General features: G+C 45.5%; 1 protein-coding gene across 8 annotated transcripts in view; it reads right to left on the bottom strand.

Moving 5' to 3' along the window:
• FRMD4A (FERM domain containing 4A) overlaps positions 1 to 19,095 on the bottom strand; it is a 388,388-nt gene that overhangs the window by 175,816 nt on the left and 193,477 nt on the right. For 2 of the 8 annotated variants that reach the window (XM_065829456.2, XM_065829455.2), the window contains exon 1: positions 16,855 to 17,399. The exons of 5 other annotated variants lie outside the window; for them this stretch is intronic. In XM_065829456.2, coding sequence (XP_065685528.1) covers positions 16,855 to 17,013 — 159 coding nt within the window. In that variant the 5' untranslated portion in view covers positions 17,014 to 17,399. Of the gene's footprint in view, positions 1 to 16,854; positions 17,401 to 19,095 lie in introns of those variants that run through there. One more of the 8 variants, XM_065829458.2, reaches the window with a different exon arrangement.

Raw genomic sequence — 19,095 nt, 5'->3', positions numbered from 1 at the left:
GACTCATAGCTGATTTGCCCATATCAGTATATATTATATTGGTTTCTATGTTCAAGGTCAGATCCTGGTAAAATTTCCGATTTACAGCAAGGAAAAGTTTGCCTTGCAGCAATGGATGGATATTAATATGAATTGCTTTGCATGCAAACCACCACATTTCAGGAAAACATGTAAGATTAGTAGATCCAGGGGAAAGGGAGCTTGTATGGGTCCAAGTAAAAAATCCAAGAGCCAGAAGAGACCACAGCATGTAAAGCCACTAGAAAAATGTGCAGACTGAAGTAAGTAAATGACTTTCTATTTCTAACACCCTCTGCAACATGTTGGGGATGGAGACTCCTCAGCCTCCACTCCTCACCCTGGGGCCTAAGAGCCTATATAATCCTATACCTGTGCAAGCAGCTACCCTGATCCATCTGTCCTTCAGTCTGGTGTAAATCATCAGTAAACTCACTGTCCTAATTCACATTTACCATGACATAACCACGGACAGAATTCAGCCTGTTAACATTCCCCATTTATCATCCATCCATCTTTTCCCCAGACTGACTTCAAGCCTGCAAGTGGAATGGGGTTGGTGCAGCCTGCTGTAGCTAAAACATCCTGGGTGGAGGAGAAAATCCTAAAAACTCATCTTCCTCCTCACCACTATGACTGGCTGAAATAAAACAAGAAAGAAAACCTGCTCCTGGAGAGCTGTGGGGTGGGAAACATATTGTTTGAGGCACAACTTTGCTAGGTAGCATTAAGGCAGTGTTTTCCTGGTGCTTGGGAGTAGCATGTCTCATAATGACATGATTATGTCCCGGCTGAATTGTTTGCCTTTATGGCATTTGGATTTCCTGGTGATTCCATTGTGAAGGGCCCTATTCACTCTGGCGTGTTTACCCAGCTGCAGGAGTTGCCATGCTCAGGAACTGGATGTAGCACCACAGGTTGTGGGAAAGAAAAAAGCAATAAACTCAAGGAGGATAAGCCTATGAAGAAACCCTGCTGGAAATGCTATATTTACCATGGGATAGCTGTATGCATGAGGCAGCCTCAGCCCTTGGCTGGCAGTGAGCAGGTGCTCGTTACCTTTTCAGGACAGAGTCGTGCTGGTGGTCCCAATAAATATGCTATTTTTTTAAACTCAAGCGATTTAGTGAATGTTAGTGACTGAAGGAAGTGCAGCATTGGGATTTGTGTTCGCAGCCTGTCTTCAGAAGAAGGTGTTCACTGAAGTCGGGGAAGGGATATTGATTTAAACTCTCTGAGAACCATCCCAGCTTACCTGGTGTACATGCAAGGGGCTGCCTATCAACTAGTGCAGCTTCTAGTGAGGTCCAGGAGACAGTGTGAATATCCTTCCTCTGCGAAGCCAGGAAGAAAAGGCAGCCCTAACCTTAACCTTAACCTTAACCTTAACCTTAACCTTAACCTTAACCTTAACCTTAACCTTAACCTTAACCTTAACCTTAACCTTAACCTTAACCTTAACCTTAACCTTAACCTTAACCTTAACTCTAACCTTACATATACACCTCTCCTGTCTGTCCATGCAAAGCATGGTGGTGGCCCCAGCCCCTTCCAGCCCCACTGGAATTCATGCAAACATGTCAGGCTGTGTGCAGAAGCCTTATAAGTGCATGGGGCCTCACAGGGAGGTGCAGAGCTCTTTTGCTGCCTCCCACAAGCTGCAGGATGGTACCCAGACACCGAGCTGCCTCTGCTCACTCACCCACACATGGAGACTGAGTGGAGCCTTTTAGCTCCTGCTCAAGAATATGTGTAAAGGGACCTTAATGAGGAGAAGAAATCAAATCCTTTTAAGCCCAGTTGCTCGTATCGTGGGTAAATCTGTGGGCTGGAGTATGGGGAAATTCTACAGATCTGGATTTCTTCTAATTCACTTTGCTCTATGCAATCTTACTGTTGCCAAAAGGTGATGAAATTCCCATCTCGATGCTGGGTTTGTCTCAGAGAGCCACAGAGAGAAAAACACCACCCATATACAGTAACTGCTTTCTCTTAAAAGAAAAAGCAAGGGAGAAGAGCAGCAATAATAACAAAAAAGGGCAAAGACACATTCAGCCTCTAAGGCTTATAAAAAGCAGCTTAGCCTTCAATAAGCAATTCTTTGAAAATAAATTAATGGAAAAGGTTACAAGCCTCCTCTTGAGCAAAGCCTGTCACACTGCTCTTTCACATTGTTACTACAAATGGAACAAGTCCATGGCATTTCTTTTCATTTCAGATGCCCTGAAAGGCTGCATTAGTCACTGGACCTTGCATTTTTCCTTTTTCCATTTGCACAATACACTGAGGAATTCCTCGTGGGTGATTCAGCCAGCGATGTGTGCCGAGCCCAACCTGCACACCCCGTGTAGCAAACAAAACGTCATCCATCAGCTGCTTCTCTCCAGACACAAGAATCCCTGTCTGTCACAATCCAAGTCTACTTTGCGAAAAAGAAACCATGAAAAGGAGGTAAAAAATTCAGGGCTGCTCAAATGATGCTGTCTCTTTACCCACGGGAGGTAGTAATGCATGTGGTGTAGCTGAGAAATAGGATTAAAGAAACAGACCCTGAACTTTGCAAACACAGGGTTGCCCTTTTTTTGTAGCTGGGCTCTGTCACTAGGTGGTACTGTGCATCACAGCTTCGTGCCTTCTCCAGATTCATAGAATCATAGGATAGTTTGGGTTGGAAGGGGCCATAAAAGCTCATCCAGTGCCACCCCTGCCATGAGCAGGGACATCTTCACCCAGATCAGGTTGCTCAGAGCCCCATCCAGCCTCACCTGGGATGTCTCCAGGGATGGGGCATCTGGGCAACCTGGGCCAATGTTTCACCACCCTCACTGACATGTTTGTCCATCCCCTGGGTTAGATGTTTTGCTGTTAAATACTGTGGTTTGAAAGAGGGAATCTGTTGCCCAAGTCCTCTCGTACTCTTGACCTCAAACACAGGAAGGCTGAAGGCAATAGAAGACTTCTGGCTCAGCTAAGGTTCTGCACTGGTGACTGATTTGGGTTTCTGCTGTCAAAACAGTACACGTTTAATGCTGCCTTGCTGAGCCAGCTGGTGATCAGCTACAGCACTTTTCATCTCCAGGTGCTCAGGCTTGTGAATGGGAAGGGAAACCCAAACAAACCAGGGATGGTTCTATAAAAACGAGGAAACAAAAATACCTTTGGTTCTTTTTGTAGTGAAACCCTTAGCTCTTTGTAAGATCTTTCTCAGTCCTACCACTGCCTGGGAAAGGGCAGCAAAGAGGTTTGCTGGATTTCTACTGCTCTTCTTTGGATTTTGGCAAAGATCCAAGCTGAAGGGATTAAAAAAGAACCTGGAAAAGGGGATTTTGACTGCTTGTGCAAGAAAGGCTGAGCAGCACAAGCCATCGGCTGGTTGCAGTGGGCTGCCCTGCCTCGGCGGTGATGCCACTACCCCTGATTCCACCCCAGGTCCTGCTGTACATGTTTTATGCAGCAAAGAAGGTTGTTAATCCAGCTCTGCCTGCCAATGTATGGTCTCTACCCTGTACAGAGACTGTCAGTTCTACCAGTCCATGGTATGGAAGCCATTTGTAAGACAAGAGCCCATGATGCAAACTGTACTGCCTGTGTGAACTCAATGCTGAAGGACTTTGTGGTCTTTCAATACTTAAAGGGGACTTATAGGAAAGATGGGGACAGACATTTTAGCAGAGCCTGTTGTGATAGGACAAGGGGTAATGGTTTTAAAATAAAAGAGCATAGATTCAAACCAGATATAATAGAGGAAAGTTTTACACTGAGGGTGATAAAATACTGACCCAGATTGTCCAGGGAGCTGGTGGATGCCCCATCCCTGGAGACATCCCAGGCCAGGCTGGACGGGGCTCTGAGCAACCTGATCTGGGTGAAGATGTCCCTGCTCATGGCAGGGGTTGAACTAGATGGGTTTCGAAGGCCCCTTCCAACCCAAACCATTCTGTGATTCTATGACACAGACTGTATTGCACGTATGAATTCTGTGCTGAACAACTGCACTCTCTTATATTAAATATCTGTTTATTATTCATATTGCAGTATGTATAAAAAAAAATGACTGAAGCCCCTTGTGAAATGTACTGTTATAAACTCAAACTCCCAAAGCAGGTCTGAAACAGGCTGCCCAGGGAGGTTGTGGAGTCTCCTTCTCTGCAGACATTCAAACCCGCCTGGACACCTTCCTGTGGAACCTCAGCTGGGTGTTCCTGCCCCAGTGGGGGGATTGGACTGGATGAGCTTTCGAGGTCCCTTCCAATCCCTGACATTCTGTGATTCTGTGTGAAGAATGTGATGAAGAAACACTAGCACCCAGGAGGCAAATGTTCGGCAACTTCCTGACATTCAACTGCCCCCCAAAAGCCTCCTCCAGTCCAAAACAGCATCAGAAGAACTGATTTGAGATCCAACATTGTCCCAGTCTGTCTCTGGACTTTACACTGCTGCAATGATACTAATTTAAAACTCCCTTTATTTTCATAGCTACAAAACCGTACAAAGGTTTGCGATTCTGCAGATTTCCCAAGCTGCCAAATGGCCCAGCAAAATCATTTCAGAGTATTTTTTTCCGAGTGTCTTTCATTTTGTGTTATATTAGGACATTCTGGGTAGTTTGCTGTAAAAAGGAAGAGCTTATTGATGGGTGATCAAAATTAGGCCAGTGATGAGTAAGATAGGAGTCTTCTTCAAATAACTGGTCCTGTGCTCCACAGCTGCTGCAGTCAAATGCTCAATCACTCAGCTGCACTCACTCCTGGGGTGTACCATGGGCATGTGAAACAGCACTTGGCATCCTAAGTGGCATTTAGGTTTTGCATCAGAGGACGCTAGAAGCGGTATCATCTGCAAACACTTTAATTTGCTTATGAACAGGAGACAGGGTGGAAATGTGGGTGAAACTCCTGGCAAGAACAACCAGAGCAATACTGAAAATCAAGAGAAGAAGTAGATCTGCCTGAATCTGTGAGAGGGCAGATACATGGTACTTCAAGGGCAATGCAACACCTCAATGCCACAAGCTTGTCATCACTTTGGGTCTGTCACCCTGTCCAGGTCCATATCAGCTATTCAGACAGGAGCCTCGTTGTGCCAAAGGAAAGAGTGGCTAAGAGTGAAAGAAGAACAGCACATCCTGGGAGAAGATGGATGTGAACAGGAAGCTTTGGAGAAGACCTTTTCTTTGAAAAAAGAACCTTTGGAGAAAATCCCAAAAGGTCATCCAGCACACGCATCCCTAAACCACAACAAACTTGCAAGACACAGGAGCAAATGACCACCTGAGGAAACTTGTGGCTGTCCTATATTAATAGCAATTAATCTCTGGAGACCCAGAAGCCCTGTTAGAGGAGCCCTGTTAGAGGAGGGGAAGGCTCCTGAATGGCTTCCAGGATAATGAGATCCACGGAGACTTGGGTTAGTGAAATGAAAAGGCATGAAGTAAACCACTAGCTATCAGCTCTGACAAAAATTAGCTCTGCCCACCCTTCAGCATTCACAAACCATTTAAACACTGTGCATGCCGTATCAACTGCTGCATTTTCCTGGCTGGGTTTCATTTACTTCTAGCCCTCCTAAGTCTGACGCAAGAGGGAGAGGAAGCTCTAATGGCTGTCATGCCTTTCCTAACCACAGTTAATGGTTAAGACATTACTCATGTGTACAAATAAATGATAGAGGCCAGTCCAGGCTGAAGGTGGAGTGGGTGGGAGATGGTCCTGGTCAATCCTAGACTCCTGAAGGGCAAATGGGTTCATCTCTCCTGGTCTTCCCCTGCGACTGTCAGCACTGGCAGGAGAAACTTCTGATCTGCTTTATGTAGGAACTGTAAGCTAAGATGCATCATAGGAATGAATTTGTGTTTGTAAAGCGCCTGCTGATAAATACGTGATTAGTTTTACTGTTATAAAGTGGCGTGGCTGGGAACCACAGCCTCCCACTCAGGGGATGGTGGTGGATCACTTCTTGGAGCCAGCGTTTATGACCACCACCCAACGATGGGTCAAGGCTTAATCACTTCTGGCTGTTTTGGTGCTCACGAGGAGGACTGTCTTCATGGCTTATCACTGCGACGCGACTCCTTGGCAAAGTCAACGGCAGCACTTAAACCTGGGGCTTTCTACATCAAGACTCCACAACTAACCCCTTATGACAAGTGGGTGCAAGCCAGCAGAAGGGCAGCATCTTCAGCTTGGGGTGACTCAAGATCTCTGTGCCCTTTGCTGAAGTTAGATAATGAACCCCATATATGTGAAGGACTTTGGCTGGGAGGTTCCTGCACAAAGTGCTCCTCACCCATGCCGGGACATCCAGGCGCTGCTGCAGTGTGTGATAACGTAAAGAAAAAGCCCTGGCTGCAGCCCACCCCCCGGTCACACAGACGATGGTTGTTTACACTGGCTCCTTTGCAGGAATTCAGGATTTCAGTCCTGTGCTATATTTAGGCTGCGAACCTACTGATATTTTTTTAGGTCATTGGCCTTTGACACACAAGTGTATTTTCTGAGAGGAAAAATTTTGTCTCTTGACTAAGTGGTGGGAAAATACAACCCGCAGAAATGTTAAATTTTCTAAAACTGGACCCAGGAGTTAGCAACCGACAAGGGGAGTTTACATTATACATACAGTCTGTTGGCTGAGCCAAATGTTTAATGCAGCCCCATGTTGGGGACCCTTCATCTGGGTTAGCAGGACTTGGCTGGCTCCTGACACTTAGGTCGTCCTGAATATTTACATTTCAGCTTTTACCATAAGAGGAAGAAGAGCTGTTAAGAGCTGATTATCTTGGGACAAAGAGGAAAGAGGTTGAAAATGGGACACAGACCTTTATTGAAACATACTGCCTGCAAAGCAACATCTGGCATTTAGAAAAGAAGAAGAAAAAAAAAGTCCCACTTCCAGATTCTTGGTCTGAGTGTGTTACAGGACCAGGATCCAAGGGGAAAAGATTTCTGTGAAAATGGCTTGAATGAAAGAATCCCTTTGTAGGAGGTTATGACTGATAAATTACGGGAATGTTTGTGATATGATATAATAGTGGCAATTAAGAGACATTTCAGATGATGAATGCCTGAGACTGTGCAACACAGTGAACTTTCCAGAACCTCTCTTTTTTAAGACGAACAGTGACTCTGTACTCACTTTAATTAGAAATTATCCAACCCCTGTGCTGCTTATTCCCTCTCCTTCTTTCCTACCTCCTCATCCTGGTGGCTGCTCTGATAGAATTTGTCTGGCACAAATTGTTCCTCATTTGCACTCTGGTTTTGCAAAATCCCTGATTGATCGCCTAAGGTTTTGCGAAGCCCAGCTCAGCTGCTATCCCTGCCGATACTCGGAGTTGTTGTCTCAGCTGCAGCTATGTACATGAGGACCTGCCTTACTCTAGGTTCCTGTGGCTGTGGGGCTCTAAAGAGTGCTAAAAAACCATAAAAAAACAGAAAAAGCAGAGGTCAACTCAAGTGCAGCAACTTAGGGTAACGAAAACTCCAAGCCCTCAAACAGGTCTCTCATCACGAGCTGCCTCTTTACCAGCATGGAAGTGACCGTACAAACACATTAAGCTCCTAAGCACACAGAGGCTGAGATCAGGCCCCATGGAAGTCAAGTGCAATGGGTTTGCAATGGCTGAAAAAACCCAAATTCCTGCCCTACCAGAGCTTTACAAGACACCTTCAAGTCCCAGTAGCTGGCAGCTCTGGTGATGCAGTGACCAGTGAAGTTCATGAAGAACTGCACGCAATGGGGTTTGCAAGTTACACAAGGCTGCAGACACAGGGGGACTCCCGCCAGGTGCTGGACAGACACTAATTCCCCATTGGGGTGCCAGATGGAAGTTCACAGCGTGGAGGAATTTGACCTTGGATAACTTTTTGTATTTGAGACTTAGCACTGGCTGTCATGCCGAGCTCTTCTCCAGGAGCAGGGGATAGGACTGGCCCAAAACTGTGCTTTGTCAGCTGTTTGGGAGCCCTCAATGGACTCACATGGTTAAAAAAGTACTTCCCAAACTGAAAGGAAAGTAAGAGAAAAAGGCAGACTTTGGAATCCCATGACAATTTTCCCCTAGCCTGGCCCCGTAAGCTTCCAGTTTAGCAAAACAACAACTCTCCTTCACTGTGAGCCCACATGGACACAGGCAGTGCATAGGAGGTTTAAATTAAAAACATTATAGATAAATCAGAATGGATGGATACTAGAAATGGCTCTTTATATTTAAACGTCAGAAGCAATTCATGTGCACATGCTGGCAAAAGGCCTGTTGTAGCCACTTGCAGTTGTCCAAGGTAGATGGGGTTAATATTCTCCTCAATCCAACCTGGGAGGGACAGAGAGAAAGAAGAAGAAGCAGGACATACCCTGACTTCAATGCCTTCTGATATCGAGACCTCGATGGCATTCAAAGCCTTTGTTCTGTTCTGTTTTGCTGTCACGAGAGTCATCTTTCAAATACGTAATTTGGGTTTTCTTTTCCCCTAAGCTTCCATGCCCAAGAGCAACTGTTTTTCTCTGAACAATGGAATGCTGTCCGTTGGATGTGAAGAGAGTTTCTGCAAGAGTGCAGATGATTCATGGCAGCATCTCGGATGTAGTCCCAAACACAGTTAGGGCAGGAACACATTGTTGGCACTGGTGAGCTCCACCTTTGCTCCAGGAGAACATCCCAAAGAAATAGCACCCATTGCACAAAGCCTTTGGTGGAGCAACAAAGGCATGTTGCAAACAGAGGAGGAAAAAGCCGGTTTTTCCCACGATCATCTTATTTTATGCAAGAGAAGAAACAGATGGAAGCCCAATGGGAGTGGACCTGTTCTGGGGCTACTCTGAGCCATATATTCAGGACGGATTTTTCTTTGAGGGAGAAGGGGTTGAACTGAACAAAATTTCCCCGGGCAAAACTCCCCACTGGTTTCACTTACTTTAGATGATTGAATTGTTCACAAATATCTCTGTGGGGAAGGCAAAGCTCTTTACAAAAAGCAGGTTCCTGGGGGCCTGTCCCATCACAGACCATGTTGGACCAACTGCAACAGCTGAAGCTGGATGACTGGCACTGCAGGATTGCTGGGCACTCTGTCCTGATGGCTGCCTACCTTCCTGAGGGCATCTAGCATTTTCCATCCTGGCCTTAGATGACATATATTTAATGAGAACAACATGACTACACTCTATCTCACAGGATTGTAGGTGTTTAATACTTTGGCATCTAGTTGGGTTTAGCAGACTCAGCTCTTTCTGGTTTCAGCACAAAGGGGTAGGCATCTCCAGAGAGTGATTTGTACCATCTGCCCAAGACACCCATCTTGGTGATGGGATGAATCGATGAAATACCTGATTTTTGATAACTAAAAGAACAGAAGATGCATCCCGTCTCATGTTTCAAGACACTGAGCAGTAAATAGCTAAGCTTAGGAAAGAGCAGTTCAGGCCTGGCTTCTGCAAACCCAGGGGATCAAAAAGTATTTTCCTTGCCTTGCTGGTAGATATATATCTGTTATAAACAGGGTGAGCTGCTGTGCATGCTCTCAGTTGAGAGATTTTGTATTCCTTGTGTAGAGCACAGTTTCCACCCCTTGGAGCCAATAGCAAAGATGAGGTCAGGAAAGTCCAAGTAACTGGTGATGGACTTTAAGAGAGCTCAGCTTTGGGACAGATTAAAAACCATCCCAGGACTGAAACTATTCAGCACTGCTTGTGTTTGCTTCTTGGCTGGTGGCCTGTATAAGCTTCATTGACAAACCTAAACCATGTATTACTGGGTTAGAATTAACACCATAAAAGACTTTCTCTGTGTTCATAACTGGGGCAGCCAGACTCCTCTCTCGTGAACAGACCAGTACTGGAGACTGAATGTTTCTCACAGAGAAGCAGGCTGGAAAAATCCACATATGATCAAAACAATGCCAAGTACTCCTCTTCTTTTAAGACGTTGCTGTATTTCTTGAATGAAAACAAGCTCAGTCGTGAGACTTGACCACTCAATCTCCTCCTACTGTCCCTAACAGTTCACTTAAAGATGGATAGGAGAGTCAATGTGGGTTTAAAGTTGACCTTATTCTCCAGCAGAACTGGACAATTTGGTGAGTCACATGGAAAGCACTGCAGTGTTGTGTTTGCAAATAATTCGTGAGCACAAGCCCCAGCCTGGTGCAGCTTCACGTTAGCTTTAACGGGCAGCACAGCAACCCCTGAGGTCATTTAATGGTTCAGGTTCGACCATTGCCCAGCAAACCTCTGGTGCCATTCCCTGCCCTCTAGAAAACCCCCGTGTCTCTTGTCCTGACCCACAGCTGCCTTGGGGCAGTGGAAGGAGACATGAGACCCCACAAGCTGCTGAACGGCGTAGGTGATTGTGACTGTCCAGGAGACAAAAGAATACGTATAAGCTCCTTGTGATCCTCTGGTGAGCTCCAACATGACATTTTATCTTGAATCCTCGGCCCTGGGTGAGGCATCCTAAGTAGTCCTCTAGCTTTACCCAGACCAGACTGCTATTGCCCTCTTATCCAACACAGTGTGGGATGGAGACCAGCCCCAGGCAGGCTGATTTGACATCTCCCAGAGTGGGGATAAGCATGTCCGGCTGGATATTTTGCAAGGTTAACATTTTGACCTCCTCTCCACTGATGTCAGCACTCTATGGGGTTACACTGGGGCTGGTGGCAGTGACACAGATCCTACCAGACTGCCCCAGCCCTTGCCAGTTCTAGAAAGGCAGGGGAAGCCTGTATCAAATGCTGAGGGCAATTTTACAGTGTGTCATAAAAACACCCGGGGAATGGGAACTCATTGAACAGCTCCTGTGCTTTCTCCGTAGATACTTCAAGTAGAAATGGCTTGAGGTACCTCCATAGGCTAATTTTTTTTTCCTGCCTGTTTGGATATATATTCTGGCAAAGATGGATTTTTATCCTTTGCATTTTCTCTTCCCTCCCCTACCTGTCTTACACTCTTTGCTTCTGCCTGTAATGAAGATGGGGTGAGAAACTGCAAGCCAAAAGCTCCTGAGCGGCCTTTGGAAACATGTGAGGCTCATTAGCCATTTCTGCAACTCTGGGGCTTTTGGGTGGAGTTTTTTTTCCCCTTTCTGTGTGATTTGTGTCTTTTTTTTTTTTTTTAGGGGAAGCATTTCAAGTCTCATAAATGCTTAAATATGTAGCAATAAAGTTTGAGAAGCCTCCAGGGCAGCTCCAGAGCCTGTGGACTAGCTCAGCAAAGAGTGCCAGAGGAAAAAAAGTCATAGTTGCCTCCCACTAAAACTGGAAATTAGGCAGGCTGCAAACTTGGAGGGGTCTGAACCAATTGCAATACCCCCCGGAATGGTTTTAGGGGGCCTGAAGCCCTCTTAACACCATCTGTACCAGGGCTTGACAGTGCTCCAAGGACTTTAAGGGACTCAGAAACAGCTTCAGCCTGAGACCTGAATAATGTCCCACGGTCTCTACTTTAGCTAGTAACTAAAGCCAATTTTGTTGGCTCTCTTCTCCTGCCCACCCAACACTCCCACATGCCCTAATTCCCATTTCCTCAGCCTTCACCATGCTGGAGCTGACTAGATTAATGGGAAATGCTAATACGTCAGGTCTGAAAGGAAAGCAAAGAGCTAGTTGTGTTTGAATTCCACATTAATCTACTTGGTGATGAAGCTATAAATCAAAACATGGAAGTTTTACCAATCTGAAATGATGTGTTTAACATTTCAGCCCTTTCCTTCCTCCCTTTTGCCCGACATTGATTTGCACAGCCTTTTACGGCAGCAGGGCAGGCTGGCAAAACATTGCTTTTGCTTCTGAATCCCTAATTGCTCTTACACATAATAAGATGTCTTGAAGGCAAGCAGGGTGAGGAACGATGCTGAAAAAAATAATAGATTCCCCAAATGCTGCTTTATGACAGGGAAGACCACAATCCTTATGGGGTACATGAGGTTGTGGAGAAGTCTCAGAGCTCACTCTAAGGCGGATAATAAATAGTCTGTCCCTTTACGGATATGATACCCAGCAGAGTGCTAGCAATCCCCCAGGTGAATGGAGAAAAAGCCCCAAAGACCTTCAGCTCAGCTCCACAATGCCCATGGCAGATGGCTGAAAACACATCAGCACCCATTATCCAGAAGTGGGCACAATGGGGGAAACACACCTGAGATGTGATTTCACCCTGGGGAAAATAAAATTGCAGGATCTGGAAAATAATAAGAATGAAGTAGCCAAACATCATGTTCATGAAGGACGTGGTTTGGGGGGTGAGTACATCTGCCTGTACATGGACAAAAAGACAGCTTTTGGTCAGCAATATGCACCAAGCTCTGGCCCAAGAGGAGTGACAGGGAGTTAAATCATAACAAAAGCACCCTCAGTAATGAAGGGTCAGGAGCCATAAGTGATTTTTACAGCTGGAAACCAGTTAGTGAGCTGGGATCTGTGATTTGATTCTGCCTCACAGGAGCTGGGGGTTCCCACAGCAGCAGCAACCCCCCTCCCCCAGAGCCCCCAGATATCTTTCCCCATCACGGGCTTTTGACATCTGCATTTATTCCTGCCATTGCTCCTCGGGCCTTTATCCTCCTGTCAGCATGGCAAAAGCTCTCTTAATTCTCTTATCCTCATTTTAGGTTGGCAACCAGCCCCCAAATGCTGCAGCCCACCTCCCTCCTGAATCACATTGCCTATGACTGGATATATGGGGAGCAATGAGGTATTGAAGACAATTCTGCACTTGTATCTATAGCTTGAAGTGAGTAATTTCATCTGTCTGTCTTGATTTCTACAACAGTAAAATAAGCATGATATTACTTAGCTGCCTTTCCAAGTACTTGGTGAAGTAATTAAATATCTGTGATTGGTATTACAGCTCTTCGAGACACTGCTCTGTGTCCAGTGATCTGCATCCGACTTGGTAGGAGCAGTCGGTGGGATTTTAAACAGACAGACACATAAACAAATTTTTACTGAAGATGTAGGTCCTGGCCTGCCTAATGTTCTTTGACGTTGCACAGACATAGCCGGGAAATTAAAGCATTTGTTGATGGATTTGGAGATTAAATAAATAATTAAATATCTTCAGAATGTTAAAATGCAGAACTGATTGTCTACCTGATAATAAGCCAGTCCTCCCCTAGCACTTCTTAAAATGTCAGTGTTTCTGCAAAACAGGCACTGTATTAGTTCACAGGAGCATTTTTTTTAGTATTAATAGATCAGAGCGGTCAGACATCTTCTGGGCATGGGTAAAAAATACACCTGACAGCTCTGTGGCATCTCGCACAACTGACTGGCTGAAAGCCTCACACAACTGACTATCTGAAAGCCTCTGGAAGTTTATTATTTGTTAATCTCCTTTTTTTGAATGTGATCATGCAGTCAGAAAAACACAATTAAAATATAGCAAGTGTCCATTGCAATTAAAATGTAGCAACTGCTGAATATTAACCCCACTGAAAACAGAGTGAGGTAAGGGGTTTGTTCAGACTGTGCAGACAAATGTATCCTGGGAATCACAGCAGACTTGCAGGAGGATTTACTTGCTGGGAAGAGAAATGCAGTCTGAGACATACGGTGGTAGCTCGTTTCAGGGTGCCGAAAGCCTGTAGTTCTGGGATGTCGTGAGTACTACAGCATCACTTAAAGACAACGAGGAATGGGTTTACTTGTCATCTCTGAAAGTCCAACCCAGTTTGGAGACCAAGAGGGAAAATTTGTAATTTTTTTGAACCTATTTTATAACACCTAATGCTCACAGCACAACCTGAGCAAGTCCAGGCTTCCAATTGCTGTGTCAGTTTGGATTTGAAGACTGAAATCTCAAGAGGGATGGGATCCTGACCACCACAGACAGCATCACCCCAAAATTGCTATTCCATCTGCCTCTGCTGATTTGCCATTGCTGCTGATTTCCCAAGAGCCAAGAAAGCAAAGTCTCACTTGTCAGAAATAAGGGGAATTACACTGATTATGCTGATTCCTGGAACTCCTTTTCTTTTCGAGAACCCACTGCCTGTTGCATTGGCAATAAATCTGGACCGTGCCCTCTGTACAGTATTAGATTTGTTTTTATGTATTTTGTTGATGTTGTGGAGACAAGAGTCTGGAGAAAGGATGCCAAAACATTCTCCAAGTTGGTGTCATACCTGGGGAGGCCCAGTCTCGGCTGGTGGTGCAGAGGAGGACATGAGTCCTCTCCCGCGATGTCGGGTACACTGCTGCAGTACCCCCAAGTCCCTCTCAGCAAGGGTAAGCCAGCAATGGCTCCAGAAGCAGAGATGCATTGGGATGCAATTAACTCAAAGAAAAAAGCATAAAAGAAAGGGATATATATATGCTTTCACAGTATGAAAAGTTTTGCTTAATTTCATGAAGTTAACTAAAGTTTCTTTTTAGGGCTGTTTGGGTTCTGGTACCATGCAGAAGTCCTACCGCTGATCTACTTTATTCTCAAGATGCAGTAGCAACAGGGACATATTGCAGCAACAAAACTACTAATGGCATGCTCAAGAGCTCATTTGCTTATCTAAATAATAAACAGTGGAAGAAGTCTCTGTCTTTGGGAAGTGATTAAACCATCTGTCCAATAAATATTCTACTAAAATACCCCGTTAGTGTTTAAACTGGAGGATGCTAGCTACTGGAGGGAATGCTGTTAGGATTAATATATACAAATGTTAGCTATTCTGGCCAGGAATAATACTACTGCTTCTGGCTCTCTGTGGCAATGAGCTATGAGATGCCTTTCCCAAGTAAATCTCCACCCAGCAGCAACTCTCCTGGTACCTGATTCACCATTTTTGGGTTCTCTCCAAAGAACTGGAAGCTCGTGGGCATTGACAAATAAGGTGACGGGCTTTTACTGAGCTTTTGCAGATGTTCACTGGCTCTCTCTGAGAAATGGGCAACAGTTAAAGTCCACCCCGCCCTGTGAGTGTCAGGCTGCGTTGATGCTTGTTTGGATGGGAAGGGAGGGACCTCTCCCTGTCCCATTTCCCTAGTGACTCTAGAAAAGAGGGGCCACAGAATAACATACCAGGAATGTAATATAATGCCATGGGTGGATGGCTGAAAATGTGTGCATGTCATGATGGAAAAAGTGGACTTGTGCGTGTGGTCAGTGCTCACAAAAGAGTAAATCTGTTGAAAGACCATTGATTGCAGACATGGCACTCCCTGAGGCACAGTAGGCTGGGACAGATTATTTGTAGTCACAATCTGGACACATTTGAAAACTAAATCCTTAGTTTTTGAGGATGGTTTTACATGGGTGAAGGGTCAAGAGAGGATTCAGAGTTGAGCCCTCTTGCTTCCCCCTCCCATTTCCCAGGCCCATGTGAGATAATTGGCCTCAAGTTCAGGCTCCTAAAGCAGGCTGAAGAGAGAGGACAAGATGACCCCACACCACAGACAGTCCCTGCACAGACTGACCTCCAGGTTCTTGGCACCAGCCGAGACCAAGCGCAACCTGGGGAGGGCAGCTTGGCTCACTTGGAGCCATCACTGTGGTACCGCTCATGGGGGTTTCAAAGCCATGCCCTGGGACCACCAGGGCAATCAGTGGGACAAGGGGTCCTTCTGCGTAATGGATTTGTGTTACTGGCTGCAGGCATCTTCCAGGAAAAAACAAATACTTAAAACAAACATGCTGTCTGTGCTTGCCCAACTCCAAAGAATCCCATAAAATCTATTCCTGAAGTCTGCTGAAACCAGAGCATGATTTGATGCTGGTTCAAAGCTTGCTGAAATTACAAAGAGCCTTCCCTTGGTCTCCCTCTAAGCAATGCACACAACTTCCACAGGCTTTTAATCTGGCTGCTTCTGTATAACTTGGCTTTGCACATGAAGACTTCCAAAGCACAGAAACAGCAAAATGCCAAGCAAATGGGAGTAGCAGAAAATGCCTTTTCCAAACGCAAACACCAATCAGTCAGTCCAGCACCCAGCATTAGCCAGACCTGTGAAGCTGATAAATATTGTAATGTGTTTGTCACTGCAGCAGAATAAATGTCTAGTCTCGGTTGTCTATGGTGGATTAAAAAAAACAGATGAGCTGGATACTGGTTGGTTTACAGCGTCATTTCAACCTGTGCTCATCTATGGACTGGAATGATTTGCTATTCAAAGTGCTATCCAGTTCTAGTGCCTTTGCTGTGATTATTTAACCCAGTTCAGCCAGTTTCAGAAACACACAGTTCACTAGAGTTGTTTTGTTATGCCTCAAGGTGCAAGCAGTTAGCGTAACTCTACAGAGATGCCGATCGACCAAGCCCCAAACTTCTCTATACCATGTAAAACACACACAAAGTAAAACACACACAAAGTAAAACAAAAGTTTTAGACAATCAGATTCCTCGGACTTTGCAAGACTAAGCAGTCACAAGGCATCGCGCAAGTCAAACAGGGATAACTAGTGCTACTGCAGTTTAAAACCCACCGTGTTTGCCCATTTTCCACAGGTTATGTCTTTAGGCGTCCTTTTGTCTGGGTAAGTTATAAATTACTCCTGTGCAGGCACAGGGACAGCTTGAGGATGCAGCACAGCTAAGGCTGAGTGTACTTATGGATATAAAGCTCAAGGGAATACAGCAGAGTGACCCTTAATTTACATTCACTTATTTCCCTCTGCTCCATGGGAAGGAGAGTTTGGGTTGTTGTTCAGTCATGGGAGACCCACTACCACCTCAAAAACCTGCATTTCTCCTCCCAGACCTCCCCTGCCCACGGTGTCTCCTCTGTCCAACCACCTGTGGTAAGACCCGAAGTGGTTTGTTAGGAACGTCACAGGACCCTGTGCAGGTCCCCAGGGGTTCCCCCTCTATGGCACCAGGATTTGAGGGTCTGACCTGATGTTTTGTAACCCTACCTGATAAACGGCTCTGGAAATGCACCATGGCTTCAGCATGAGCTGCAGGACCCTCAGGTTTCCAAAGCGGCAAGTCCTCAGCGCCCGGGATGTCAGGCTCCACACCAGGCTGTCCCAGCTGTAGAGCAGATCCTCAAAGCCAAAGAGCACGGCAGCCATGCCAGCTCCCCGTGTGAATCACCCCGGAATCCCTCCTCGGAAAAGATCAGCTAATCCCAAGGCGCCTTATGAACTGCAAGGTTAAAAAGTCACTGCAATTTCCATCAAAGGAGGAGAAGGAAAAGAAAGAAAGAAAAAAACCTAAAACACAAAACCAAACAAAATGCCAAACCACCAAACCAAACCCGACAACAAAAACCAGCAGCCAAAATAAACTCTTTAGGGATGTGTCCTTCTCCCTTCGCATACGCCCTTCAGGATGTGGTTTCTGCCTCTGTATCTTCTCAAAGCAAGTTCTGCTGCTCCCAGGAATGAGCAGGGAAGAGGTAAAAATACGTCTCCTGCCTTAGGAAGGCAATTGTACATCCCATGCAAAGGGCTTCTTGGTTACACTACATCACTTCCCAGCTCTCTGCTGCAGAACCAAGAAACAAACTCGGATCCAAAGTCATCACTTTGCAAGCTCAGTCCTGGGACTCCATCCAGAGGGAGGAAAAAAGCTGCTGCTCTCCCTCTGCCAACATTCCCAAGACATTCCAGTATTGGGCTTAACTCTTTCAAACACTCCCAAAGAACAGCTGAGAAGACAGCTTTGCCACATGCAACATTTCATCCTTTGGTTTCGTGTGTTGACTACCCACTGCACAGTTACACTGCAGACTTTTTTCCACCCAGCTGTCAGTTCTGGAGACTTTATGTGTTTTGGACTCAGAAGGGTACTTAGTCTTCATATGAAACTTATGCAACAGTCTGCAGAGCACCTTATTTACCTGAGGAGTGATATCTTGGAAAGTTGCGTGGATTAAACAACACACATTTAAAACCAGTCTGATTCAGCTGGTGTGGATGTATTTTTAACCCTTGCTGAGCTTGCATTCATAAGGGTGGGTCTTATCTGAGCAAGCCCAGGAGAATGCAATGCTATTCTCTCCAAGATGAATAAGATTCCAAAACACCCTTTTTAGTCTGTGGATGCAAAGATCCACTTCTGGCATCCCTTCCTAAAATAGGTGCTGACAAGATATAAGTTCCCTGTCCACTTCCCCCCAGGAGCCGCTTGGCTGGGTGGAGCCTTCAATGCTGTCAGCACCTATGATGAGGTGGGTTGAGAGAGCTGGTCCAGTGAGGGCAAAAATACATTATCAACACAAGGATTTTGCTGTCCAGTTAAATCACCACAAAATCATGCAGTTAAATTGCAACTGCTTGTCCAGCTGAATTGCACAATGGGCTAAATTTTAACAACCAAGTGGAGAAACTGAGGTGGAAATATTTTTACCAAAGGCACAGTGCAAACCAGTGCTCTTGGAGACAGCTGCCCATAGTGCTATTTTTCACCCATTTCACTCTCCCTTCAGAGGAATGTGCACAAAAAGGACTTGGAGGGAGCAGATGGAAGTCAGCTGGGGAATGCCTACATGGAGGCACTTCCGAGAATGCACTTTTTAGAGGGGTAAACAGGACACCACCACTTTGAGCTGAAATCAGGAGGGACCTGCACGGACTGAGCCCCTGAAGTTGCTGCTTTAGCAGAGTTGAGAAGCCATAATCTCCTCAAAGCCTCAATGTCTTCTCTGATTCAACTCCCTGGACGGGGAAGGAGCAGGAATATTCATCTCTGGTTGATTTTCTGTGTGTCTGTCCCACCCTAACCCCATGCATAATTTGATCTTTGAGGACTGGAGGGCACAAAGCGAGCAGTGCATGAGGATGCTCATCAGCTCATTGACAGGGCAGGTGGAGGGCCAGGAAAATACAGCTGCAAAATTCATGTTCTCAGCCTAATTGCTTCTTCAGGACTTCGTTTTTAGAGTGGCATCATAAAATATGGTAATAAAATCATAATAATATTTCCTTCAAACTTGTTAGAAGCTATTTACTCTGCAAAACGTAGTTTTCTTTCCCTCTCTCTCTGTCCCTTCCTATCTGTTTTCTTGGTACCCAGCATGTGCTGGTAGTTTCCCTGTGCTCATCATCTCTCAGTTATATCTTTGCCTGCCTGTACACCAGGTAACACACTGTCTCTGTTAATGGTGATGTAGAGAAGAGACCAGGAACATCTCTATTATAAAGCCTCATTTG

The sequence above is a fragment of the Patagioenas fasciata genome, chromosome 1 (genome assembly GCF_037038585.1).
Source record: "Patagioenas fasciata isolate bPatFas1 chromosome 1, bPatFas1.hap1, whole genome shotgun sequence".
Taxonomy (NCBI): Eukaryota; Metazoa; Chordata; class Aves; order Columbiformes; family Columbidae; genus Patagioenas; species Patagioenas fasciata.
Note: the sequence above shows the minus strand (reverse complement) of the source record. Positions and strands in the feature narration are given on the sequence as shown.